This window comes from Rhinopithecus roxellana, chromosome 20 (genome assembly GCF_007565055.1).
Source record: "Rhinopithecus roxellana isolate Shanxi Qingling chromosome 20, ASM756505v1, whole genome shotgun sequence".
Lineage (NCBI taxonomy): Eukaryota > Metazoa > Chordata > Mammalia > Primates > Cercopithecidae > Rhinopithecus > Rhinopithecus roxellana.
Genome location: NC_044568.1, coordinates 76,508,666 through 76,535,594, shown reverse-complemented (window position 1 = coordinate 76,535,594; position 26,929 = coordinate 76,508,666). Strand labels below are relative to the sequence as shown.

Below are 26,929 nucleotides of genomic sequence, written 5' to 3'. Positions count from 1 at the left end.
CATGTTGAAATCCACTGAAATCCAAGGCTCAGCTGTTGGTATTTATTCACCTCTCCAACACCAGGAAATAAATTCAGGTGGTTCTCTTCACTTAAATCACTGCCATCAAGTTTAAAACTCAATTATCCCCATTGTTGGCTTTTTTTAAAGTTCTACAGCAAGACTAAACTTGAGGGGAGAGCCATGCCTTCTTATATCCTAGTGTCTCAGCCTGTAACGTATTACAAGGTGCCCATGTTCTTCAAAGATAACCTTTCATACTTGTTTCATAATCCAAAAGGTACAATGGCAAAATATTGGGAACATTCAGCAATAAACTGGGCTATTTCAATAATTAAAATCAAGATCCCCTTTGTCATTTCAAATGACAAAAAGAATTCAACAAACCCCACCCCAATGTCGTTGTTAACATAGGAGTCCCATGGCAGCATGTTTCATACCTAACAACAAATATGGAAGGCTTAAAACACTGTATCCCTGGAAGTGGACTAGGGATTTCAAGCACATGTTCCTTATTGTTTCAATTGCCATTTTTCATGAAAAAGAAGAGGTGTTAAACATCAATTTTGTCAATCTGAAAATTCCGGCAGTTTCTGGGAAATGAACTTTTTCTACTGGGTGTATGACCTGGGTGTTTAGCTTGATAACTGTAATGTGCAATATGATCTATGACTGACTCTCACAGCAGTGAAAATATTTTCAAAGTCTGCCTACCTAATCTTCCCCAACAAGACTTTTCACAAGGGTCAAAAATAATTAAGATTAACAACCAAAAAAGGTGCATTTTGACAGCCCAAATTTTATTTTACAAACCAATGACAGCTACTAGAAGATGCTTTAGGAAACCTTAGCTAAGCCACATAATCAGACCTATACAAGTACAGAAAAATCTAAACATGCTTCAGAACTAAAAACAAAAACAAAAACAAAAAAAAAAACCAAGTTGTACGTCCTGAGGGCATACAACTTAATTTCTACCAAAAACATACTTTTGCAAAAGGGCTACGGGAGTAGCAATTGACAAAAGCAGAACAAGTAGCATGATTAGACAGAGAAGTCTTAATTGCTTAACACAAGATAAACTCAGCAGTTTTAAAGTTTCTGTATCCATTTTAAATGATTAGTCCAGGGGCGGAAAAGATGAGGATGGTTTCATCACACTTTGAAAAGGAAAACTCCCACTGGAGCTAAAACAAATTTACAGTCCAGGTTATAAGAATCCAAGTTACATGGTAAATTATTAACTATTATTTTCACACCAAGTTCATGCTTAGGCAGTAAGAAAATCCTGTTTGCAGCATTAATTACATGTAATTCAGTTTCCAGGCACATAGTTAGAGGTCACATACAGGCAGAGAAAGAACAAATGCCAGTCCAGTCATCTCACTGCCTCAGTCCAGCAGCCAGTGGCCCAGGACTTTATCTACACTGTCTATCTGCTTTCCAGCCACTTAAGCCACATGAGGGAAGGTAAGGCAGCTAGCCCTGGGAGGTGAGAAGACACCGTTGATCCACCAGCGCAGGTGCAGGGCCCTCTGCAGATCTGTTCCACCAGTGTTATCTCCCATAGAAAATGGGATTTGAAATCACAACTTAAACAAAGTGGGTAATATCCTGACCGGGGCCCTAAGAAACTGGCATTCTTGCATTGGCAATGAATTGCACTATTCAGATGCACAGCACTCCTTTTGCACAAAGTTGTGTTCTGAGGTGCCAGGACATCCAAGCACTTGCAGTGTCAATGTCGTGTTTAAGATGTACCAGGAGAGTTCAAACATTTAAAAAGAAATTCTACTAGGAAGATTTCGGTAATTTGAAGTAGATACCACTCCCCACCCCAATCTGTAAATTATAATACTGAATTTTTATTGAAATAAAGCACACTAAATCAAACCAATTACAAAGATACATGTGTCACACCAAAAAAACATTTTCAGTTATGCTGACAGCCCCAAATGCTTTCCATTTTTCAAAGACAGTTTTTAATGTCATGGGAAAATTGCTCACGACGTTAAAATGAAAAAAGCAAGATACAGTATCATATATGCAGTATGATCTCAACTATGAAATAATTTTAATATTTATACATTGAAAAAAAGACTAAAAGAAAATGCACCAAACATTCAACTGCAGTTAATCTCTATAAAGTGGGATAACAAGATACTCATTTTTTACTTCTTGAAACTTTCAAATTTTCCAAGAAATTAATCATAAAATTAGTGAGAAAATTAAACTTGAATATCAAAATTGCTTAAACAAGCACTAGGCTGAGTAACCTGGCTTTGAGGCATGCTACATGGCCCTTTCCATTGCAATGAAAAAAATGTTCAACAGTGTTACTGCGGGTTCAACACAATTTTGCACTACTGATGTTGGAAGCTTTATGTCCTACCTCCACAAACTTCAGCAGCTAACATCTAATCTTAATACACAGAAAATGCCAACTTTTTATGGAAAAATTTTAATGGTATCTTAATTGCCTTAATTGTTCCTTTCAGGGGCTGGTTTGAACAAAGGGGCATAATTTACAAATTCCAGACTTCACAGAAAATTCAATTAAAGAAGATTCTTTGAAATAATTCATTTTAAGTAATTAAGAGATTGCTTTGGTGCATTAATCTCTTACATCTAATTTCCAAATGTTTTTTAGACACATTTTACTTTTAAACAGCTATCAACATTTCTATTATTTCAAGAAGATGCAGACTGCAACATTCAACAAGCATTCCTTAAGAATCAACTATGTTCCACACACTGCTGGGAGGAGTGTGGGTTTCCAGAAAGAAGGAAGGATTCTGAAAAGTGAATGGTATAATCCAACAGGTTGGTTCTAATTAATTCTCTGCAACCGAAAACTGCAAGATGTTTCTTTCGTACTATACCATCAGGTTGTTTTGTTTTGTTTTTTGAGACTCAGTTTTGCTCTTGTTGCCCAGGCTGGAGTGCAATGGCACGATCTCGGATCACTGCAACCTCTGCCTCCCAGGTTCAGGCAATTCTCCTGCCTCAGCCTGCTGAACAGCTGGGATTACAGGCATGTGCCACCACGCCTGGCTACTTTTTGTATTTTTAGTAGAGACGGGGTTTCTCCATGTTGGTCAGGCTGGTCTTGAACTCCTGACCTCAGGTGATCCACCCACTTCGGACTCCCAAAGTGCTGGGATTACAGGCGTGAGCCACTGCGCCCGGCCATACCATCCATCAGTTTTAAAATACTTAACCAAAACATTGGTGCTGCTGTCAAGACATACTTCTAAATATTTAGCTAAAGTGATGGAAGAGGTAGAAGAGTGACACGAAAAGGGCGAGACACAGCCAAACACAATTAAATTTATTCTTAAAATGATCAATTGTCTAAGAAATTTTATCAGGAGTGATTTGTCCTCGAAAAAAATGTGGTAACTTCCTTATCACTCTGGCATGTGTAGGGCCAAAGAATGTTTTGACAAACAAAGGGTACAAAAATCTGCACTTGGAGGAAAAAGAAAATCTTATTGGTTTAGGCTGCCTAAAATGACCTTTCCTTTTCTAGGGAAACGGTAGCAGTTTTATACTTTGGATGTGACAAATTAGTTATCTGCCTTACATTCTTCTTTGTAAAACATCCTATCCAGCCTTATACCCCTAAACCTGATTTCGAATGATTTTTTCATAGAGCCCTACACCTAGTTTCTCCAAATCCAAGAATATTATCAAGCAACTTAATGATTTAAGAGAATAAGAAGTTCCATGCAGTCCACAGAAAGACTCTGTTGGGAAAAAAAAAGGTGGGGGGGGAGGAACCCAGAAATGCAGCCTATTAATTCTCAAGGACATGACACTGTGCCTCAATCTGATTCCCTGGGTTTAGATACTTCACACTGTCTACTATAATCTATTAGGCCAGAAACTCCTTGAGGAGATTATTAGCATTTTTGTTTCTTTAATCACCTGCCCCTACTCTTGGCCTCTAATAAACAGAGTGCTTGGTATTCACTGTGTTCAGTAAATAAAGGACAATAGTAAAGGTTGCAGAATAACAATAAGAACTCCTAATACCAAATCCACAAAGAAAGCAGAGTTTTCAAACCAAAAAGGCCTCGGCAATCAACACTGAGGAGCTGCTGCTGTCTTGTAACTCACAAAGCACGCTTAAAAAAAAAAACAATTTACGGCCGGGCGCGGTTGCTCAAGCCTGTAATCCCAGCACTTTGGGAGGCCGAGACAGGTGGATCATGAGGTCAGGAGATCGAGACCATCCTGGCTGAACACAGCGAAACCCCGTCTCTACTAAAAAATACAAAAAAAAAAACTAGCCGGGCAAGTTGGCAGGCGCCTGCAGTCCCAGCTACTCGGGAGGCTGAGGCAGGAGAATGGCGTAAACCCAGGAGGCGGAGCTTGCAGTGAGCTGAGATCCGGCCACTGTACTCCAGCCTGGGCGACAGAGCGAGACTCCGTCTCAAAAAAAAAAAAAAAAATTTACAAAATTTTTTTCCTGTTTTGAAATTTTCATATTAAAGGCTGGACTGCTTGGGCTTGCCTAAGTCCCCCTGTATTTAAAACTTGTTTTAAACAGGAAAGGAACTTACAACTGGTAAGAGTAAAGCCAAAACCGAATGATAGTAATGGTTCCCATCAGTGCCTATTATGACACCAGACCCTGCATGCTAGAGGCCTTTGAGTCTGAAATGTTGTGTAACTTTACAGAGGGACAACTCAGGCCCAGTGGGGTTACCTCCAAGCCCTGCAGTCAAGAATGTCATCAAAATCAGTTTGGGAACTAAAACCAAGTGTCTGGTTTTTATGGAACAGTCTGAATCAGGGTCAGCAACTTGCAGAGACCACCTATGAGATGCTACGAGTGAGAGCGGGGCTTTGCATAAAGCTACTGAGTGAAGTCTGACTTGGCATCTGGCTCCCCACCCTAGGACCCACGCCATCTTCTTACTCGGGACCCTTTTCACCTAACCCTCATGATGACAGCTCAGAATGGAGACCAGATTTCAATCCAACCCTTTCCAGAGATAGCAAAGGGCTGGACACAGCAACTCCAAATCTCTCCCTCCAGTGAGGAGAAAGACAATGTAACCAACTTCACTAGTCTGTCACAACATCAGACAAGCTCAAGATCTTAGCAAGTAATACTTAAGAAGTCAAAGTTCTAAATGATCTGACCCCCTCCAGCGTGTTAGCTGCAATTTAAAACATGACCCTTACTAAACAGGGAGGCAAAAAAGTATCCCAGAAGGCCAAAGCCACTGGGCCTTGAGATCCTTGGTCTATTTTTATAGTAAAATTGCCCAGGGGAAAAGAGGGTACCCACAGAACCCGAAACAAACCAGAATTCTCCTTTCCTCAAGGCAAAGAATACTTCCAGGGTCATGGTAGGGTAGGTAACCTGCCTGGGTTCTCATTTAATGTATTATCTTATATCACCTTTCACAAAGGAGACTGGCTTGGAGAGGTGGAGCATGTTGCCCAAGGTTACCAAGGAAAATAGCCTATACACAAAGACTACGTACTCTTCCTAACCAGTGAACCAGGGATACAGTTGTTCATTCACCTTTAAGTCTACTAATCCAGATTTGCTTATAGGGAAAACCGCACAAAGAGACATAAAATTCACATCGTTTCTGATTAATTTTGAGAAGAAAAGCCTAAAGATCTTTCCCACCTCAACACCTAAGCCCTAGGTCTTAGTGGGAATGATGTGATAGACAAAAATCCCACATCTAAAAACATAAGGGTATAGTAGTTAAGGGTGTGCATTTTGAGGCCAGGCACCGTGACTCATGCCAGTATTCCCAACACTTTGGGAGGTCGAGGTTGGGGGATGGCCTGCACCCATGAGATCAAGACCAGACTGGACAACATGGTGAAACTCCAACTCCACAGAAAATAAAAAGTCAAAAATAAGAAATACATTGAAAACTAAAAACTTTTTAAATTCAAAAAAATATGCATTTTGGAGACAAGACTGGAATATCTATTCTACCACTTACTAAACTGCTCCATTATCTTAGCCAAGTAAACCTTTCTTCAACAGTGTTAATAAATAACCCAGGGTAGGTATGAGGATTAAATGACAACCTCCTTAGTGTGATGCTTTTACAAAGTAAAACACTGAAAGAGTAGGTTTAATGGTTATCACCCTAAGGTCCCATGGAAGTCTCAGTTGTTCTAATTCAAGATTACCATGTAGCACCTAGGCAAACAGGTTACATTATTCCCTGATTGTAGCTATCTGGGGGCTGTAATTCTCAACCCTTTCTAGAGGTTCTGGGTCCCGACTGTGTTGTATTCACTTTAGCAGACCTCTGTGGTAACTCCAGTGGTAAACTCAGAATACATCTACGTCAAGTTCTTTGCTATGTTCTGTTAAAGCCAAAAAGAAAAAAAGGACCAAGACAAGGTCCATACTATAATGTGTGCTGAGGGGAATGGGACAGTCACAGAAACAAATCAAGCAGCAGAGCAAATGCATAGTTCAGGGAGGCTACAGAGATTGGGAGACCTGAAGGAAGGCTGTGTCACAGAAGTGAGGTATGAACATGTAGGGGCTGGACTCGTCAAAGAGCACAGAGGTATTCAAGAGATAAACAGTATGGCTAGGATACCTAACCCATGGTTAACACTGGATCATAAGCGTCTTGTAATACAACATGCTGAATTTGGACTTCACTGCGTAGGCCCCAGGAAAACTTTAAACCATGAAGTGACAAGACCAGAAAGATCACTCCAATGGTCTCATGAAAGATGGACTGGCGACAACAGCTCAGAAGGAAGTGAGAGCTGAAACGTTAGCCCAAGAGCCCAGGCTCACCTCCTCCAGAGGGCCTGCCATGAGCGCCACACAGCTGACTGTGCTGTGAAACATCCCTTTCTGCTCTCAGAATATCTTCCACATACCACATTCATGACCTGAATAGAAATTATCCAAATCTATGTTTGCCTCAACAGAAAAAGGAATCGCTGTATATTTATGTATTTCCAGAGACAGCACCGAATCTGCCATATAGAGAATGTGCTGAATGGCTCAATCAGTCATTCTGCTATTGGGGCAGAAGAATGAGTCCAGCCTGAAACTTCATCTGAGACAAATGCCCGTGGGACACTTTGGAGATGTACACCGGAGGACAGTGGGACATGCCGTCTGGCAGTCAGGAGAGAAGATCTAAACGAGAGGCCCAGATTTGGAAGTGAAGAGGTGGGGAACGTAATCTAGGGCAGTGATGGGGCCTGAGGACAGGTCAGGCAGGCCAATGTGGCAGAAGAGAAGCCAAGGTAAGGAGAAGCTCTAGAAGAGAAGGGATGAACAGAGGACCAATGAGAATGGCAGGCAGAGATCCATAAAGCAGTCCAGAAGATTTCTGGTCTCAAGTATGCTGTTTACAGAAAAACGAGTTACCAGTTATTAGTATTAATTCAACTCTTGGGAAATTTATAATAATTTTAAGACAGGATAACAAAGCAAGCACATGCATGTTTATCTCTTTAATTCCTCTGTGAGTCTAACATACAAATGACTAGGTCCCATAGGACACAGGAAAAAAAGCAACATGTTACAGACAAGTGTCAAAATAAAGCACTGAATTAGTCTTTAAGCCTTGCTAGCCACTAATTGAAATAGCTTTGATAAAAACTATTTGAGGCCGGTGCAGTGGCTCACACCTGCAATCCTAGCACTTACGGGCAAGCAGTGAGGCTGAGGCAGATCACCTGAGGTCAGGAGTTCAAGACCAGCCTGACCAACATGGTGAAACCCCCGTCTCTACTACAAATACAAAAATTAGCTGGGCGTGGTGACAGGCGCCTGTAATCCCAGCTACTCGGGAGACTGAGGCATGAGAATCACTTGAACCCAGGAGGCGGAAGTCGCAGTGAGCCGAGATTACGCCACTGCACTTCAGCCTGGGCTATAGAGCAAGATGCAGTCTCCAAAAAAAAAAAAACCTGTTTGATAACCATAAATTGATATTGATATACCTTTTTTTCTTTAAATAGAGAGAAGGTTTCACCATGTTAGCCAGGGTGGTCTCAAACTCCTGACCTCAAGTGATCCACCCACCTTGGCCTCCCAAAGCGCAGACATTATAGGTGTCAGCCAAAGCACCTGGCCAATTGATAGACTTTTGATTAAAGCTGTTTACATTAGTCTCTCCCACTAAACTGGGTTCCGAGGCTTACAAGCGTAATGACTTGGGATCTCATTCATTGTCACACACTATCTACATGAAATATTCAGGCCAGGCGCGGTGGCTCAAGCCTGTAATCCCAGCACTTTGGGAGGCCGAGATGGGCAGATCACGAGGTCAGGAGATCGAGACCATCCTGGCTAACACGGTGAAACCGCGTCTCTACTAAAAAATACAAAAATCTAGCCAGGCGAGGTGGCGGGCGCCTGTAGTCCCAGCTACTCGGGAGACTGAGGCAGGAGAATGGCGTAAACCCGGGAGGCGGAGCTTGCAGTGAGCTGAGATCCGGCCACTGCACTCCAGCCTGGGCAACAGAGCGAGACTCCGTCTCAAAAAAAAAAAAAAAAAAAAAAAGAAATATTCAGCAGGCATCAAGTCTGCCATACTCCTTTAAATTAAGAACATATTTGTTTGGTTGGGCTGTATTTCATGGGGATAGGGGTAAGGAAGGGGAAAAAAACTGAGGGAAAACTGTCCTCTCTTAAATACATAGGACATGAAGAGGAACGTTGAGTTTGCTTTGATTATAAACTCAAGCCTGCCTCAATATACCAATTCTTTTCCCATATGCTTTTGCTCTCCAAACACAGGAATTTAGTCCCACCCTCAATGCAAAACTCCAAAAACTTCAATATGGCCTAACTTATACTTCATGAATTTGGCTAAGCAAATAATATGCAAGACTGAATTCTGGCATTGTATTTACCCTAACTATGGTGTTTCCAAGTACATCTTAAAAGAGGACCTTAACAGTGTTCACTTCAGACAAATCAGATAAGAACACCCAGTTAAAGTCACTAATCAGCATTAGTAGTTAACAATGGCCCTAGTATTAGAACCATTCAAATTACTTTAAATATTCAAATTAAACTACCATTCTCCTTAATACACTGATGTTCTCACAAAGCAGTAGGGCACAACTCAGTGTAATTTATGTTTCTGTAGAGCCTTTCAAGGGGCCCTATTACTTCACCACAACACTGTTTTAACCCATGAATTAAAGGTATGAACCCTAAGAGTAAGAATGCATTCAGTCTCCAATCTGTACTGGATTAGTGCTACATAAGAAATTTATTGGAGGTAAAGATCACTTTTTCCTACACAAAACCTTATATTTAAGTTTTAAATCCTCACAACTTAAACATCCGAAAATTATAAACAGTCCCTTCAACTATATCATTACTTAAAACTCCCAAAGTTCAGGAAAACAATAAATCACAGATGGAACACTTGCAATATAAGAAAATACATGGGAGTTGGAGGATACAGTTTTTTGAGGGCAGAGGGGGCTGGGCCTGCCCTTTTTACTACTATGTACACTACTGCTACGTTAAGATAACAAGCGTGGTTTTCATGTTTCTTAAAACTCTCTTCTAAAATATAACAGTACAATAGAGTAAAAAAGATACCTTAAGAGAAGCATGGAATGAGCCACAACCCTCTTAATAAAGGAAGAAAATCACAATACTTAAGAGACAACTGCATCAAATATTACCATGCACTAAAATTAATCTAACAAACTATGTACACCTCTAGTTAACTGTTTTCCCAAACTTTAGGGGGAAAGATGTGAAACTCTCTAATTCAGTAGAAACAGATCAATCCCATTTTTGCCCGAGCTTCCAAAGTTCTGACAGCCTAACTACTCCACTCTATCAGGAACAGTGTGCAGTCTTAAGTACTGCATCCATACAACCTGAACTTTCTCATGTTTTTGTTTTTAATTGTCCTAAACACTATCACAGAAAAAACAACATTGGGGTTTCAGGAAAGAACTACAGTTTGCAGGAGAGAAAAAAATCTCTACAGGTATTAAAGTTTCAATGATTCAACTTCAATAAAGTTTCTTTATATCCCACTATTTCTTAGTACCTTACCAGGTTACTTTGTTTTAGATGACCTGTACTAAGGCCCAAAAATGTTAACTGTCAACAAGACTCACGGCCAGGCGCAGTGGCTCACGCCTGTAATCCCAGCATTTTGGGAGGCCGAGGTGGGTGGATCACCTGAGGTTGGGAGTTCGAGACCAGCCTGACCAACATGGTGAAACACTGTCTCTAAAAAATTAACCAGGCGTGGTGGTGCATGCCTGTAATCCCAACTACTCAGGAGCTTGAGGCAGGAGAATTGCTTGAACCCAGAGGCGGAGGGTGTGGTGAGCCAATCACACCACTGCACTCCAGCCTGGGCCACAAGAGCGAAACTCCATCCCCAAAAAAAAAAAAAAAAACATAAAAATAATTCATGACCTAATTACTTCTACCTGCTTAGCCATCTGTGTGATCCATGTTTTCACCATGGTTTCAAGCAAGTCTTATTATTCTGTTGCTTTCTCTCCTTAAGCAGTATTAAATGCTGTCACACAGGTTAACTCTCCCAGTTCTATTTGGAAGTCTGTATTAGAGAGCAACAAGCAACAACAGACTTATCACTGACTACATTCCCTGGGTTTCTCCAGCAATACTAAAATCCCCTAGCCAAGAGTGCCTTCTTATGACAGGTCTGGTCTGGGGAGACAGCGATCCACCTGTCCACTGGCTGCACTCTGCTGGGCCCGCCTCTTAAAGCGCAAGGAACCTGAGGGACATAGGCAGAAGGTCGAGTCTTACATCCATCCTCTCCCACCATCTATAGCAGAGCAAGTAAGAAAGGTGTCAAGGGAGGTCCCAGGTCCCATGAGAACTAACCCAACAATCTCCCACCTTACTTGCCTGTCATGGACCATTAGAAATATAACAGAATTCTTAAGACACAAGAACTTCCTCTTTGACTTCAGAAGAGGAGAAAAACATGTACAACACATAAGTGTAAAGCGGTAAGTTCTAATCAACGCTGCAGAAAGATATGTCATTTTAACACCAATAAGCTCAAACTAACTTTCTAAAAACATTTTCTAGGATGGGTTAGCTGACAGAAATCGCCCATGTAAGTTCTTAGCTTACATTCTAGTAAACAATTCTAGAGCAAGCTGTTTACTGTAATAGACAAAAAACAGCATATCTGGACCTAAACCTAAAAGTGAAAAATGGGTCCACAGGCACCCTCTTAACCATTTTTCCAAAGAAATATGTTTAAACGGCTTTACCATGCAGAGCTATGGCTTCCCGGAAGGGTTGCAAATCAGTCTCTACAGATGAGCTAGTTTCCGTTGAAGTAGCTCGGTTAGGGGACACTACAGTCAGTCTTGGGGGAGCTCTAGAGTTTCGTGGTGGAGGAACTTTTCCACACAGGAAGCTGATCAAATCTTCTCTACGAATAGTTCTTCTGCGTTTTTTAACCCAAGCCAACACATCCTTATTGCGTCGCTGATAGCCAATCTGAATTCCAATATCAAAACTTCGTTGATGGGTATCCACGCTTTCTGTTAGAAATAAAGAAAAAGAAAACATGTATCATTATCATTAAGAGTCAAATTGTATTCCCTCCTAAAGAAAACCATTTCACAAGCTAACCAAAGTGAATACCATGATGTGGCCTCTATATCGGTAATATAAACTGAAATGATTTCAGTCATAATGAAAATGTTATATATAACATTTAATGTTAATGGTCTAAATTCAGCGTTTACTTAACACGGTCCTGGAGCTTGTCTTGTTAAAAAAAATTTTTTAACAGAAACAGATTAGTTATCTGTAATGGAACTACCTAAAATAACTTGCATCACATCATTCAACAGATAGGTCTAAGTATTGCACATGCCTCAGGCCACGCTCATCTGCATTTACCACATCATTGTGGAGATGCACTCCTACTGACAGATTCAGCACCAAGATTCAGGAACGAGCTGAAGACAGCAACAAACGTTTTACAAGGAAAAATTAATTCTGATTGACGGCTCAACACTAAAACCAAATAGCATGGTGGAAACAAAAACCTTTATTTATTTCCCTGGGTATATTCTCATTCTCCTTCCAGTTCCCAACAGCTTCCTGTAACTCAACCATTCCCAATAGATCTCCCAGACTTGATTCTTTGTGTATACTCCACCTGGGTTTTGGTAAAATGATCCCTACCTTTTAGTGGTTTCATCTAGTTAAAAAAATATTTGAAAATTTAAGTCACTGCAATTTATTTTTAATTGAGCTGCTGTGCCAGCAGAAAATCACCAGTATGTCTTTAACAGCATTAACCAACATCTTTACTTTATCCTTGAACTTTTTGTAAAAGCAACAACACTGTGTACATTTCTCTATTACTTTTCCCGGCTTTGATTATTTCATTTTATTTTATTTTTTAAGACGGAGTCTGTCGCCCAGGCTGTAGTGCAGTGCCTCGATCTTGGCTCACTGCAACCTCTGCCTCCCGGGTTCTCCTGCCTCAGCCTCCTGAACAGCTGGGATTACAGGTGCACGCCTCCACACCTGGCTAATTTTTGTATTTTTAGTAGAGACCGGGCTTCACCATGTTGGTCAGGCTGGTCTTGAACTCCTGATCTCATGATCCGCCCACCTCAGCCTCCCAAAATGCTCGGATTACAGGCGTGAGCCACTGCACCCGGCGGCTTTAATTTCTTGTCTGCTACGTCTACAGTAGACTCTGAAAGGATGGGCAACAGTCAAACAATGTAAAGCTGTGTTTCAGAAAAAAAAAAAACGACAATCATCCAGACATCACAGAGGATCCCAAGGTGAATTTGCACTATTAAAGAAAATGTCAAGAGGGCAGCAGAACAACCAGAACTTTATAATAAGGCCGACTCTTTGGCAGATGACAGTCTTTATTGCTGAAGAAAGAAAAACAAGGATATTGTCCACAGATCTTTTCTCTTAAAAAAATAATCAAAGTAGGACCTGGGATGTTAAAAAGAAAAAAGACTTCAAAATAAAAAGGACCAGGACTAGAATTCAACATCAATTTGGAAACCTGATATGCTATAGAGTGCATTCATATCTTCTCCATCACAACTTTTTATTTTACAAACATAAAAAGCAGCTCAAGAGTGAAGTAACTTCCCCAGTGTCTCACTACTGGTATAATGTGAATCAATCATCTTGATTTCTCACTTCTTCATAAACAAAGCAAGGACTCCACCATTTTGAATATAAATAGCATTAGAGACAATCACCACTTTCCCATCTCTTTAGGAAAAGAGTTAGATGAGCCAACCCTAAATGGGTGGGCAAACCTAAAGATGACTTTGTAATGCTGTACCCAAAACTTAAATGATTCTGAAAGAGCTGGAGGCATTGAGAAACCAAGTCACTGAGCAACTAAAACTTATCTTATCAGACCACATAAAGGATAAATGTAAAATGTGTTAACCTAGAAGCAATCAGGTTTTTAAACCTATCCTACCTAGAAGAATTGCTTTTAATCAAGCTTATAAATGAAGAAGTTTCTGTTTCTGAAGAGAACAAGGAAATTTTATTCTTCAAAAGCCAAATGGGGGTAAGCCCAGACCTGGAGAAACAGAGGAAAAAAGTCTGAAGCATAGTAAAAGGGATACAAGAAACAAGTCTGAAGCAGGCTTGGAGAGTGCAAAGAAAGATGACCGGGCGTGGTGGCTCATGCCTGTAAATCCTAGCAAGGCAGGTGGATCACCTGAAGTCAGGAGTTCGAGACCAGCCTGGCCAACATGGCAAAACCCCATCTCTACTAAAAACACAAAAAGTAGCCGGGCGTGGTGGCGGGCACCTGTAATCCCAGCTACTCTGGAGGCTGAGGCAGGAGAATCACTTGAACCCGGGAGGCGGAGGTGGCAGTGAGCCGAGAGTGTGCCACTTCACTCCAGCCTGGGTGAAAGAATAAGACTCTGTCTCAAAAAAAAAAAAGGAAGAAAGAAAAATGAAGTAGGCATGTAAACATACACCTGCCAAACCAGAGAGCAAAAAAAGAGAAGCTAAACTTGATACAAAACTCAAGGGCCAAAGGGAAGGGGTCACGTGAGGTGGTTTAAAAAAAAAAAAAAGAAAACTATCCTGGGAAGAGCTTGGCCAGGTTTTGGTTTGTTTTGATTGAAGACACAAGAAGTCCAACAGTCAGATCAGCAAGGGACTAATGGTTTCATCACAGATTTGAACACTGGGAATACTCAATAATCACTAGTAGCCTGGCTTAGATCTAAGACAGTTATGTAACAAGTTGTGAACCTCTTTAAAAAATTATGCAACTGACAATTATTTCACCTCAAAAATTCTGAGATGACCAAGTCTCAACATTAGAACTGACTGTGAGTACACTAAAAGTAATGCATTTTGCAAACACTACACTTACAGACTAGAAGGTCCTAGAAGAGAAAAGCAGATACAACATTTAAGGTTTTAGGTGTGTTTTTGCACCACCGGGGCATAATGTAGTTTTTTTTTTTTTTTTTTTTTTTTTTTTTGAGGCGGAGTCTCGCTCTGTCGCCTGGACTGGAGTGCAGTGGCCGGATCTCAGCTCGCCGCAAGCTCCGCCTCCCGGGTTCACGCCATTCTCCTGCCTCAGCCTCCCGAGTAGCTGGGACTACAGGTGCCCGCCACCTCGCCCGGCTAGATTTTTGTATTTTTTTAGTAGAGACGGGGTTTCACCGTGTTAGCCAGGATGGTCTTGATCTCCTGACCTCGTGACCCGCCCGTCTCGGCCTCCCAAAGTGCTGGGATTACAGGCTTGAGCCACCGCGCCTGGCCATAATGTAGTTTTATACTATTAACACTATATTCTGAAAACCAAGTCCAATTGCCTTACCACTCAAACCCAACCTCAGTTAAAGTCTCATGTACATCGTGAAGTATTTAAAATAGAGCTCTTTTTAAATAGTTACCTGATTGAAAATAAATCTTTCTCATACCTTGGGCTAATTAGGAGACCTGCATGCTTACTGGATAATGTTAGGCATGACTACATTTTAACGTAATCCCAGGACAAACTACTGTCCAGTGGATAATCTCTCTCACACACACACATGGCCTCTTGACGGCTCTCAAACACTGCTCTGAGCACGCCCCAGTTCTAGAAGCGTGGGCTTTCGGGTACCTATTCCAGAAAAACAGAGCACAGAAACCGTGGCCAGTCTTGTGTCCAACATTATTTTCCCGAAACCAAAGTCACTGTGGAAAAGAGCCACATATGTGAAGGTTAGGCAAACTCCAAAGACACTGAAATGTCAATCTAACCTTTAACCACAACACATTCATTTCCCTATTCAAAAAAGGAACTGGGCAGGCGTGGCTCGGTGGTTCATACACATAACCCCAGCACTTTTGGGAGGTTGAGGTGGGCGGATCACTTGAGGCCAGGAGTTCGAGATCAGCATGGCCAACATGGTGAAACCTCATCTCTACTCAAAACATAAAAATAAGCCAGGCATAGCGGCAGGCACCTGTAATCCCAGCTAGCTGGGAGGCTGAGGCAGAAGAATCACTTGAGCCTGTGAGGTAGAGGTTGCAGTGAGCCAAGACTGCACCGCAGCACTCCAGGCTGGGTGACAGAGCAAGACTCCATCTCAAAAGAAAAGAAAACGAACTGATTCACACACCAGTCATAGTAGGTATCCCATATTTTCTTTTATTTTTTTTAAATGCTTTTATATAAGCATGTGAAACTGAATCCAACAGATTTTAGAAGACAAATACTCCCATCACAATGGGCTGGGGTGGCGGCAGAGGGCAAATAATTATATTGATTCTGAAGACCAAATGCATAATTTTCTTATGTGACTGAATAAAATTTATCTGATTACACTACTTACAGCTTTTTGATACACACAAAACTTCATGTGAATTAGAGCAGGTATCTCAAGTTTATAACAAGGAACTGAAGTTCAAAGGGCCTTGTGTCCAAAGTTCAGTGACAGAGTTCCTTCTATGACCTATCTCTTCCTCAAATGAGAAGCCATCTCTCAATCACAGACAACCTACAAACCGTAAGAGCACAATGCTACACCAAAACAACACTTCTGAAGAAATACTACTGACTACATGAGATTTCAACCTAAGAATTAGATTTGCACTAGTCTAGATTGCACCACACAGAAAAGTATTTTATTCTTTTTTGGGGGAAAGGGTAGAGGCAGGGTCTTACTATGTTGCCCAGGCTGATCTCAAACTCCTAGCCTCAAGAGATCCTCTCCCCTCAGCCTCAAGTGCTGGGACTACAGGTATGAGCCATGGCACTCCAACCAGTAAAGACAACGTAATGTTTCTTCAGGAATGTAACAATTTAAGGGACAGTCAAAATAAAACACTTTCCAATCGTATTCCCTAAGGAAGTGTTATCCAAAAGTAAGCATACCTCCTAGTTACTTACATATTTACCTAATCTCCACCTAGCACACAAAACAAAGGACCAGGAACCAGGGGGATAATTTTTTTTTTTTTTTTTTTTTTGGTGATGGAGTTTCGCTCGTCACCCAGGCAGGAGTGCAATGGCACGATCTCGGCTCGCCACAACCTCTGCCTCTCGGGTTCAAGTGTTTCTTCTGCCTCAGCCTCCCAAGTAACTGGGATTACAGGCATGAGCCACCACGCCCGGCTAATTTCGTATTTTTAGTAGAGATGGGGTATCTCCATATGGGTCAGGCTGGTCCTGAACCCCCGACCTCAGGTGATCTGCCCACCTTGGCCTCCCAAAGTGCTGGGACTACAGGTGTGAGCCACCGCGCCCAGCCCAGGGGAAGAATCTTAATAACCACTGTTTGTTGCCTGCCTGGCATCCAATCCTTGTCCTCCCTTTTCTAAAAGCACTCCAAGTTTTTGTTTAGATAGCAACCATGTTCTGAGAAAAACTCCCTCCACATTTGCTTAAGGGGTTGTGGCTTACCCTTCAACTCATCTGCATAACCCTATGTACCCCTATTAATGGCTGTGGGTAAGCAAGTGACCCCTTATGGCCAAGAGATGACAGAAGTCATTTTTAGGCTCTTCTAAGCTTCACTGAGTGGCCCTAAGACGTGAGCCACAAGCCATTCTGCCAACATAATGAAGCCAGCCTGATGACAAAGCATGCTAGTGCACACACGGGGAGAACAGAGTAGGGGAGCCTGGGCCGCTCAATTAAGCCAATCCTGCTGTGGCCTTTTAAGTCAAAGGGTCCAGTACATGTCCATACAGCTAAAGCCAGCCCAACTTGTGTTTTCTGATACTTGCAACCAACATATCCTTTCACAGAAAAAGTACGCACAGGGTGGGTATGGTGGCTTACAGCTGTAATCCCAGCACTTTGGGAAGCTGAGACAGGTGGATCGTCTGAGCTCAGGAGACCAGCCTGGGCAATATGGCAAAACCTCATCCCTACTACAAAAACTTAGCTGGGCATGGTGGTGGGTGCCTGTGGTTCCAGCTACTCAGTGACTGAGGTGGGAGGATCACTTGAGCCTGGAAGGTGGAGGGTGCAGTGAGCCGAGACAGCACAACTGCACTCCCACCTGGGTGACAGAATGAGACCCTGTCTCCAAAAAAAAAAAAAAAGAAAAGAAAAGAAAAAAAGGAGCCAAGGGCAGTGGCTCATGTCTGCCCCTAATCCCAGCATTTTGGGAGGCCAAGGCGGGCGGATCACCTGAGGTCAGGAGTTCGAGACCAGCCTGTCCCAAAACAGTGAAACCTCATCTCTACTAAAAATACAAAAATTAGGCCGGGCGCGGTGGCTCACGCCTATAATCCCAGCACTTTGGGAGGCCAAGGCGGGGGAATAACGAGGTCAGGAGATCAAGACCATCCTGACTAACACAGTGAAACCCCATCTCCACTAAAAATACAAAAAAATGGGCGTGGCGGCAGGCGCCTGTAGTCCCAGCTACTTGGGAGGCTGGGCAGGAGAATGGCAGTGAGCAGAGATGGCGCCACTGCACTCCAGCCTGGGCGACAGAGCAGGACTCTGTCTCAAAAAAAAAAAAAAAAAATACAAACATTAGCCTGGTGTGGTGGCAGGCACCTGTAATCCCAGTTACTCGGGAGGCTGAGGCAGGAGAATCGCTTGAACCCAGGAGGCAGAGATTGCAGTGAGCCGAGATCACGCCATTGCACTCCAGTCTGGGGGACAAGAGCGAGACTTCGTCTCAAAAAAAAAAAGGAAAAAAATAAGAGCTACACACAAAAAAAGCAGTCTTCTGTAAAAATCTACAATCTACAAACAGTATTACGAATAACTGAAGCTACTGCTTCTGACAAAGCTAAAAATTTTTTTAAATTAAAAATTCCCCCCCTTAAATTATATTTAAATTAAAAAAAAATTTTTAAGACACAGGATCTCACTATATTCCCCCAAGCAATCCTCCTGCCTCAGCCTCCCAAAGTGCTGGGATTACAGGTATGAAAAGTATAATGCTCAGGGTTTCTCACTATAATCCACACTAAGGTATTTTGAACAAAGTCTCAAACTCAGTAATAATTTTTTGCAGCCAAGTGAGTCACAAACCAGCTCCACCAGTCTCCAGGTAGAATATGATTTCTGGCCATTTGTTTCTAAGTCACCTGCCACTTGGCTCACACATTTACAGTTATGCTCAGTTCTCCTTTAGGTCACGAGTCCAAAATGGCCACAATGAGGTGAGACATATAAAGAGGGCTTGGCATCAAGATGTATCCAAAATCAGGACTTAAGGGCATCAGACTATTTTTCCTGTCAATTCTACTTACATTTACTCCATTTAGGGAAAAAAGATGAAGAAGGAAGTACACACCAGAGTTTATTCCAACACAAGGAAAAAAGAAAAGAAACTATTATTACTTCCCTTCGTTTTAAGCCCTGCCCACATTGAGAAATATCCAAAAAATACTTAAAACTTGACCAACACAATGAATGCCAGAGCACTCACTATGCCAGGCACAAAGCTAAGAGCCTGTACTAGAATCTGTGGTAGTTATCCCTATTTAAATTAAGTCAAGGAGCACAATGATGAAGTAACACCTGGCTTCATTGTCCCCAGGACCATAAAGGTAAGAAGTAACAGAGCCAAGATCTGAACTCAGGCAATGTGGCAGTAGACTCCAACTCACAATGACACTAGCCCTCTGCAAGCACTGCTAGGCTGCAGATGCTCAGGGAAATGCTGTTCAAGATAACCAGAAACATCTTTTAGCAATATCCAGGACTGCATGCAACTAATGCTACAAATGCAGTTTCAAAATGTGGAGGCAAAGAAAACAAACATCAAAGAAGAAAAACATGAAGAGCTGAGAAAGAACAATTAGAGAATTGGCTCTATGGGGTACAATCAAACTCGGGCTCACACAGGTTGCTGGAAAGTGGGATCTCCAATGTAAGGAGCACAGGCACGCTTGGCCAACTATTTCCCAGGTAAACATCAACCCTAGCTAGATTAAAATGATTTTTTACTCCTCTTCTTTAGTTCCAGGTATCACAAAATATACTGATCTAAGACTACTACTGAATATTGAAAAAACACCATCCTCTTTGCATTTATCAAATCAAAAACCAGCAATCAGGATTTTGGCTTCCTTTATCAAAAAGGGGAAGAAAAGTCTGACCCTGCTATCTACAGCAGAAGAAACCACGCACTCCATTTTATTGAATTCTGTCCTTGCTGAAGGGACAAGTTCAACTTACATTTACATTATCTTCCAAATCCTTCTAGCCACATTCCAACAAAACCAATTAACTGAATTTTCAACTTCTCAAAAGCCCACTGACAACTAAAAGGGGCCATCTGCTGGGTATTTATCTCAATCCTGACCTTCATTAAGAAGGTCAGGATTGAGATAAAAACCTAATGAACTTCTTGGTAGTTACCAAGAAGCTGGTAGGAGTGCCAAATTGTCCCCAGGCTGCAAAATAACCAATTTTTACCTTGTCAGATTAAGTGCTTACTTATACAAAATACAGGAATGCTGCCTGCTGCCCACTTAGAAGTATCCACCAAATTTTTACCCCCTTAAATTATATTTAAATATTTAATCAGAACTATAACCAATATCATTTAAATTTAGTACTACTTACTGCTGTATGCACTTGTGACACTACCTTGCTAATTTTATTGGTTCTATTTAAGGCAACCAATTATTCCTACAGCTGTATGCCTGTTCTCCAAAGACCACACCCTGAAAAGAAGAAAAAGTGAGGCTATCCAGAGTATTACCCACACACTCCTTGAATCAAATAAGAAAACATTATACTATCAAATTCCACAAGACACAACTTACCATTTCTATTAGGCAAAAGATGTGTTTTCATCATACAGAAACAAGGTACAAAATAAAACTAGTTCAGACTGACAATCTAGCATTTACAATAATACAAGAATCATATATGATGTTTCCTAAAAATAAAATTAATGTTCCTCATTAAGTTTTCTGAGCAGGAAAACTAGCAAATTGTAAACATTTTAAAATGAAGCCATCAAATTAAGGATTATTTCAGAGTTCAAATGCTGAATCCATCTTACACGAAAAGTGAGCACTAAAGAAAACTGCTAGCTTAGTCCTTAAAGGACACATTCTACAAGCACCCAACAGCACTAAAGCCAGAGGATACTCACATTTCATATGGCCTAGGCTGAGAATCTGGCACATAAAAACACTAAAAATGTGTTGCCTTCCCCTTCAAGAACAAAGCAGCATCAACAAGAGCAAAAGAATAAATCATGGTACTGCCACACCACAGAGCAATACTCGCCAATTAAAAGGCACTGAACTATGCACACCTGCAATGCGAACTCGATGGGTGAATCTTACAGTAAGTGGAACAAGCCAGACACAACAGGCTATAAGGACTGCACGGTTCTATTGAGGACATGATAGAGAAGAAAAAACAGCAATCAAATCAGTGACTGCCACGGGCTGGAGTGGGGGTGATAGATATATTCTACTTGTTTTAAAAAAAAAAAAAACGAAGTATACATTCTAAAACGGTGATTTTACCGTATGTAAATTACACTCCAAGAAACCTTTTTTTAAATTAAATATTATTTCAAAATTCCCTTTTTGGACAAAACCAAGAGCCATTTCAAAATGTTCAAGACCGTCAAGCACTACAGATGTTGAAGCAATTTACTCAGTCACAATTTAAGAAACAGCTATACAAAATCAAAGCCAACCACTGGAGCACTATTTAACCATGTTCCCTTTTTTCAGTAAGACTGGACTAGAAGTATTACAGTTCCTCATTCCCTAAAGTTAGCGTTCCTTTTCACCACTTTGTTACCAGTTCTCAAATTACTGTCCCAAAAAACCGTAGTCTACACAAGAAATCTCACAATAAGAAATATTTTTCCACAAGATGCAGTGGCCATTTGCACATTCTTACGCAAAAATTAAAACTTGAGAGTCACGCAGCAGCTTCATAGCCCGTTTCAACCTATGCCGGTATTTTTGAAATGCACAAAATTCCATCACTGTTCTGAGCAACTCTTAAAAGTTTGAAAGCATTTAATTACGTTTTTCTTAAGATTAACAAAGTCATAATCCTTTTTCCATAAAAACCTTGCCAAAAAAAAAAAAAAATCAACCCCAAATTTCTCAGTCTTCAAAATCAGTAAGGCACAAAACCTAAACCCACCGTTACCAAGAAAGCACAATGGGCAAGAATGTTTACTTACGTATCTTCATGTCATCACAAAGGGTGGATTAACTCCAGAAAGGAACCACCATAAAACACAAATCTATCAACTCAAAACCCTCAACAGAATTCCTGCCAGCAACTCATAAGACATAGGATCGTTTTGACAGAAAACACTTGATGAAATGCTAGAAAAGAGCAGCACGTTAACATGCACGCAGATGACCGATTAGCAAGCTTTCAAGCACTTCAAAACTACATAGACTGCCACGTTCTCAAATGCCTAACTCAAGAATTTTTTCCATACAGTTCGTCCCACCTCCGACTGTAGCACAAAAAACATCAACTCTTTTCTTCCCTCAATGTCTTTTCCAGTGGGAAGCAAGGCTCAGCGTCTCCCAGCTCAAGGCTTCTCAACCTGAGCACTACTGACTTTAGGGACAGGATAATTAATTCTTCGCTGAGGGGCCGGGGGTGTTATCTTGGGCACTGCAGGACTTTCAGCAGCCTCTATCCACTGGGTGTCAACAACAGCCCCCTCTAGGAGAAGACAACCAAAAACGTCCCCAGGCGTTGCCATCTGTCCCGGGGGCTGTCAAAATTGCCTCCGGTGGATCTAGCTAGAGCACCGCCGGGATACTCAAGTTGCAAGGTATTCAAGGTTAGCAGCTGGGCTGGGGAGCAGAAAACACACTTGGAACGCAGGGGAGACACCCTGACGCAGGCGGCCCTTCCCTGAATCGGCAATGCAGCAAGGTTATCTTTACCTTTGTAGAGGTTGGTGACGGCGGTGGCTGCGTTTTGGAAGGGGACCCAGAGAGAAAGTCCTGGCTGCTGACACACTCGGTCTGAAAAGTAAGCCAAAAAAAAAAAAAGAAAGAAAGAAAAAGGAAACACACATAGAAAAAGAAACAGAACAAGAATGTTATTTGGGCGTCAATCACTCCGGAACGGCCATATTAGGTTTCGCCATTTTGTTCAAGGGTTTCGGGATCCCAAACCCAGTGTGAGGACCGGGGGGCAGGGGGGTCGCGGCGGGGAGAAGGGGATGCCGCAGGGCTCAGGGTCACAGATCAGGGACAAGTCGCGGCGCAGGGAAGCGCCCCCCTCGCAGTCCCCGCCCCGTGGCCGGCTCAGGGCACAATGGGGCCGCCCCGCCGTCTCCCTTCGCCATTTTGTGACGGGGGCTCCTCCCCTCCCGTCTCCGGGCCGAAGGGGACACCGGGCGGCCGGGCCCGGAGAGCGGGGAGCCTCGGACGACCGCAAAGCGGGGCTCCCCCCACGCCGGCCCTGGCCTGCCCCCCCCCAACCCCGGGCCTCCCTCCCACGGCGCCATCTTGCGGGGAGGGGGCGGCAGAGCCGCGGCGCCACCGGACGGGACCCCCTGGGCCGCCGCAGTAACGGCCCCCCGAAGCGGCAGCCGAGCCGACAGGGCCCGGCCCAGGCGGGGGCGGCCAAGCGGCACCAAGATGGCGGCGGCGGCCTCACCTTTGTAGAGCTGGGCCACGGCGGTGGCCGAGTTCTGGAAGAGGTGCCACAGCTTCTGCTGCTTGTGTTCGGGCTGCGCGGCGGCCGCTGCCTCCTCCTGCAGCTCGGGGGGCAGCTGCTCGTCCTGCTCGGCCTCGGCCAGGCACTGCCGCTCCCACTTGGAGAACCAGTGCTCGGGCCCGTGCTCCTGGATCTCGGCCTCGCCCTCCTCCTTCCGCTCCTCCATCCTCCGCGGCCTCCCGCGGCCTCGCCGCCGCCGCCGCCGCGTCCTCCTCAGGCGGGGCCCCCGCGGGAGCGTCGTCGTCAAGCGGCCCGGCGGCAGGGCCCGGCGGCCGGCGGCGCCTCCTCCTCTCAGCGGCCCAGGCCTCCTGCACCCCGACGGCCGGCGAGCCCCGCCCCGCGGCCCCGTGCAACCAGGGACGACCCCCGCCCCAGGCCTTCCCACCCCGGGGCCCCGCCGAGGTCGCCGCGGACCAGATGACCGCTGCCGCCCCTCGCCTCGCCCGCCGCAGCCTGTCTAACGCTCCCCCATGACGCTGCGGCCTCCCAACTGCCGCCGCCGCCGCTGACCGCCGAGCCCTCCGCGCAGCCCGGCCTACACCGCTGAGCCCACCCCAAAGACTGAGCAACGTCGTCGTCGCCGCCGCGAAGGACGCCTCTGCGGCTGCTGGTCCCCGCCCTACCCCGCCCACATGCTGACTGGAGAAGCACCGCCCACTGGGCCCGAGCTCCCCTGCCCGGTTGGGGCGTGGCCGCTCCAAGGGCCCCTATTAGGCGGATCCGACCGGTTCCGCGTGCCGGCTTCTGAGCACAGCACCGTGATTGGTTCTTCGGCCTGTCTGCCTGACGTAACCAATTGGCTGGGGGGAGGGAGTGAATGTCAGGAAGGATGAAGAGGGAGGAGGGGGAGGACCTGACAGTGGTTGCGTCCGAGCCAAGGGAGCGGGTGGGGGTGGGGAGGAAGAGCTTGAAGGGATGCGCATGCGCACTTGCTCGCTGCCCCGAGCTCTGGGGCGCCGAGTGGGGATCACGTGACCAGGCCCAGCGACCGCACCCCGCGGGAGCTTTTCCGGCGTTTACAGGCCCTGGGGGATGCAAAATCGAGTGCGGCTACTGTGCCGCGGGCATTGAGAGGTGTAGTGGGTGGTATCGTGCTTACTCCAGTCCCTGGGGCTCCCAAAGATAGAAGGGGGAGTAGGGAAAGTGAATAAAACGCCCGACTCGTGTCCAAGTTTGCAAAGCACTTTCCTATTCTTGAGTGCCCCCCCCCACTTTATTTTTTTTCTTTGAGAAGGAGTCTTGTTACGTTGTCGAGGTCTAGACTGCTGGCCTCAAGCAATCCCCCCCGCCCCCGCCTCGGCCTCCCAAGGCGCTGGGATTACAGGCTTGAGCCACCGCGCCCGGCCCAGAGTCCCATTTATTATACGGGCAAATCGAGCAACAGCGCCAAAGAAAAACTTAAGAGTTGCGAAGTCGGCTCAGCTGCCCCTCCGCCCTGGCGTCCCCGAGGACGTCGCGCCTTCCTGGTGGACAAGAGGCAGCCGCCCACGGAGCCGAGGATAACCCGACTGCCCAGGCTGCCGGGTGCCCGCACGCGTCTGCGCCTTCGCGCGCTCGGCGGCCTCCGCACCTGTCCCGAAAAGCACACTCCTGGGCCACGTGCACGCCCCGCGTCACGCACCGGCCACTGCCTCCCCCGGCCGGAACCCGCATGGCGGTGCAGAGCGCGGTGCCCGCCCCTGCTCCCCAGTAGCGCGCAACAGCCGGGCGCCCCTGCGGCTGCGCGCCCCCCTCCCCTACCGGGGCTTTCTCCCGGATCTGAGACCCGGGAGAAGGCAGCGACGCAGACAGGCGGTGACCGCATAGAGGCAAAACCCACCATCCCCACCTACATGCCCACGGCAGGACCAGCCGGCCTGGAGCCGCGGAGGGGGCCGGCCAGGTGCAGTGTTGCCCGCAGCCTGCGATAGTGCGCTTGCACAGAGCAAGGCAGCTTTGCAAGAAAGTCTGACCCCCTCATCGTGGCCTGCAAACCCCTGCAAGATCTGGCCCTGGCGCCTCTCACACAATCCCCTACTTGGCTTGTACCTTGCGCACCCCTTCCCCTCCCCTCCACTCACCCCGTCTTCCCTCTCCCCCGCCCTCCCCTCCCCTTCGCTCTCCCGCCCCCGCCTGGACGCTCACACGCTGGCCTGCCTTATTTCCCTGAGACACTAGGGTCTTTCCTGCCCCAGTCTGCTCTCTCTGGAAGCTCTTCCTCTTCCTTTTTCCTCAGATAGCTCCTGTTTAGGAAGCCTACTAGGACAAGTCTAAAGTAGCACCCTTCACACTCTCTCCTATTGCCTGGTTATATTATTTCCTAACATTGATCACTATCTAAAATGCTAAATTAGGCCGAATGCAGTGGCTAAAAAAAATTTCCAATTTTAGGGAAGAATATAAAATGAAAAGCAAACAAAAATCATTCTACCTAGCTCATTCTACATCCTCCCAATCCTATTCCCAGGAAATAACTTGTGACCTTTGAAAACGGAGTTATGTGTATGTCATGTGTGTATGTGTACATCATGTGTGTATATGTGTGTGTACCTATATACAAGTATGTCCCCTTTTAAGAAAAAAAAGATGATTTTATGTGCACTATCCTACAAACCTTTTTCCCTTAACGTAATTTGGATGTCTCCACATTGGGACCTAAAGACTTATTTATTCTTTCAAAATAATGCAAAGAATTTCATTGTATGGATTCACTATACAGTATTTAACAGGGCCCCTATTGATGCAAATTTAGGTTGTGACCAGTCTTTGGCTATTATAAACAATGCCATAATGAACATCTTGTACATATGTACTGCAGTGAACATCGTTGCGTGTATACATGTATTTATGCAAATATATATCCTTAGAAATAGTATTTTAGAGTCACAAGGTATATGAGTTAAATATTTTATGAGGCTAGACATGGTGGCTCACACCTATATTCTCAACAGTTTAGGAGGCCAAGACGGAAGAATTGCTTGAGCTCAAGAGTTCAAGACCAGCCTGGGCAACATAGTGAAACCCCGTCTCCACAAAAAAATACAAAACATAGCCAGGCATGGCGGCACACACCTGTAGTTACAGCTACTCAGGAGGCTGAGAGGGGATTGCTTGAGCAAAGAAGGCATAGGTTGCAGTGAGCGGAAATAGTACCACTGCACTCCAGCCTGGGTGACAGAGTGAGACCCCATCTCAGTCAATCAATCAATCAATAAAACTGCCTGCGGAGTGTAGGACCAATGGTTGTTGATATGTCAATTTCTTCATTTCTGTATTCCCGGTAGCACGTGAGAAGTCCAGGCCTGCACATGTAGGTATGACAAAGGAAAGAACGCTGCTGAACCATTTCGCTGCCTGCAGGCCCTGCTTCAAAAGCCACACACCACTTTGGACAGTCCAAAGGTTCCGAGCTTTTGCAGAATGAAGGCTGCTCTTCTTCTTGTTCATGTAATTCAGACACTGTTCCAGAAGTTTCTGACCTTTTCTTGTAAGAACATAATATTTCAGCCATAGATACAAGAAGGAATGATACTGAATTGCATCAATGGTGGATCTATACTAAGTATTTGTCAGTTAGCAAAGACAATCTAAAGAAAAAGGAATAAATATTGAAAAGCATCACCTATCTGCTTGATTTCCATGACCCTGAGCTTTATTTAACCTCTAAGAGTTTCTTTTTTGTTGTTTCAAAACGAAATCTCACTCTGCCGCCCAGGCTGGAGTGCAGTGGCATGATCTCAGCTCACTGCAACCTCCACCTCCTGGGTACAAGCCATTCTCCTGCCTCAGCCTCCTGA

The 26,929-nt window shown here is 44.4% G+C and overlaps 1 protein-coding gene across 1 annotated transcript in view; it reads right to left on the bottom strand.

Annotated features, from left to right (window-relative positions):
• C20H16orf72 (chromosome 20 C16orf72 homolog) overlaps positions 1 to 24,032 on the bottom strand; it is a 29,751-nt gene extending 5,719 nt beyond the window's left edge. Inside the window, exons 1-3 of the mRNA XM_010361151.2 lie at positions 23,094 to 24,032; positions 22,373 to 22,453; positions 11,260 to 11,535 (exon numbers count right to left, since the gene is read on the bottom strand). Of these exons, the coding sequence (XP_010359453.1) occupies positions 11,260 to 11,535; positions 22,373 to 22,453; positions 23,094 to 23,319 (583 nt within the window). The 5' untranslated portion in view covers positions 23,320 to 24,032. The remainder of the gene's footprint in view (positions 1 to 11,259; positions 11,536 to 22,372; positions 22,454 to 23,093) is intronic.
• Between the last annotated feature and the right edge of the window lie 2,897 nt (positions 24,033 to 26,929).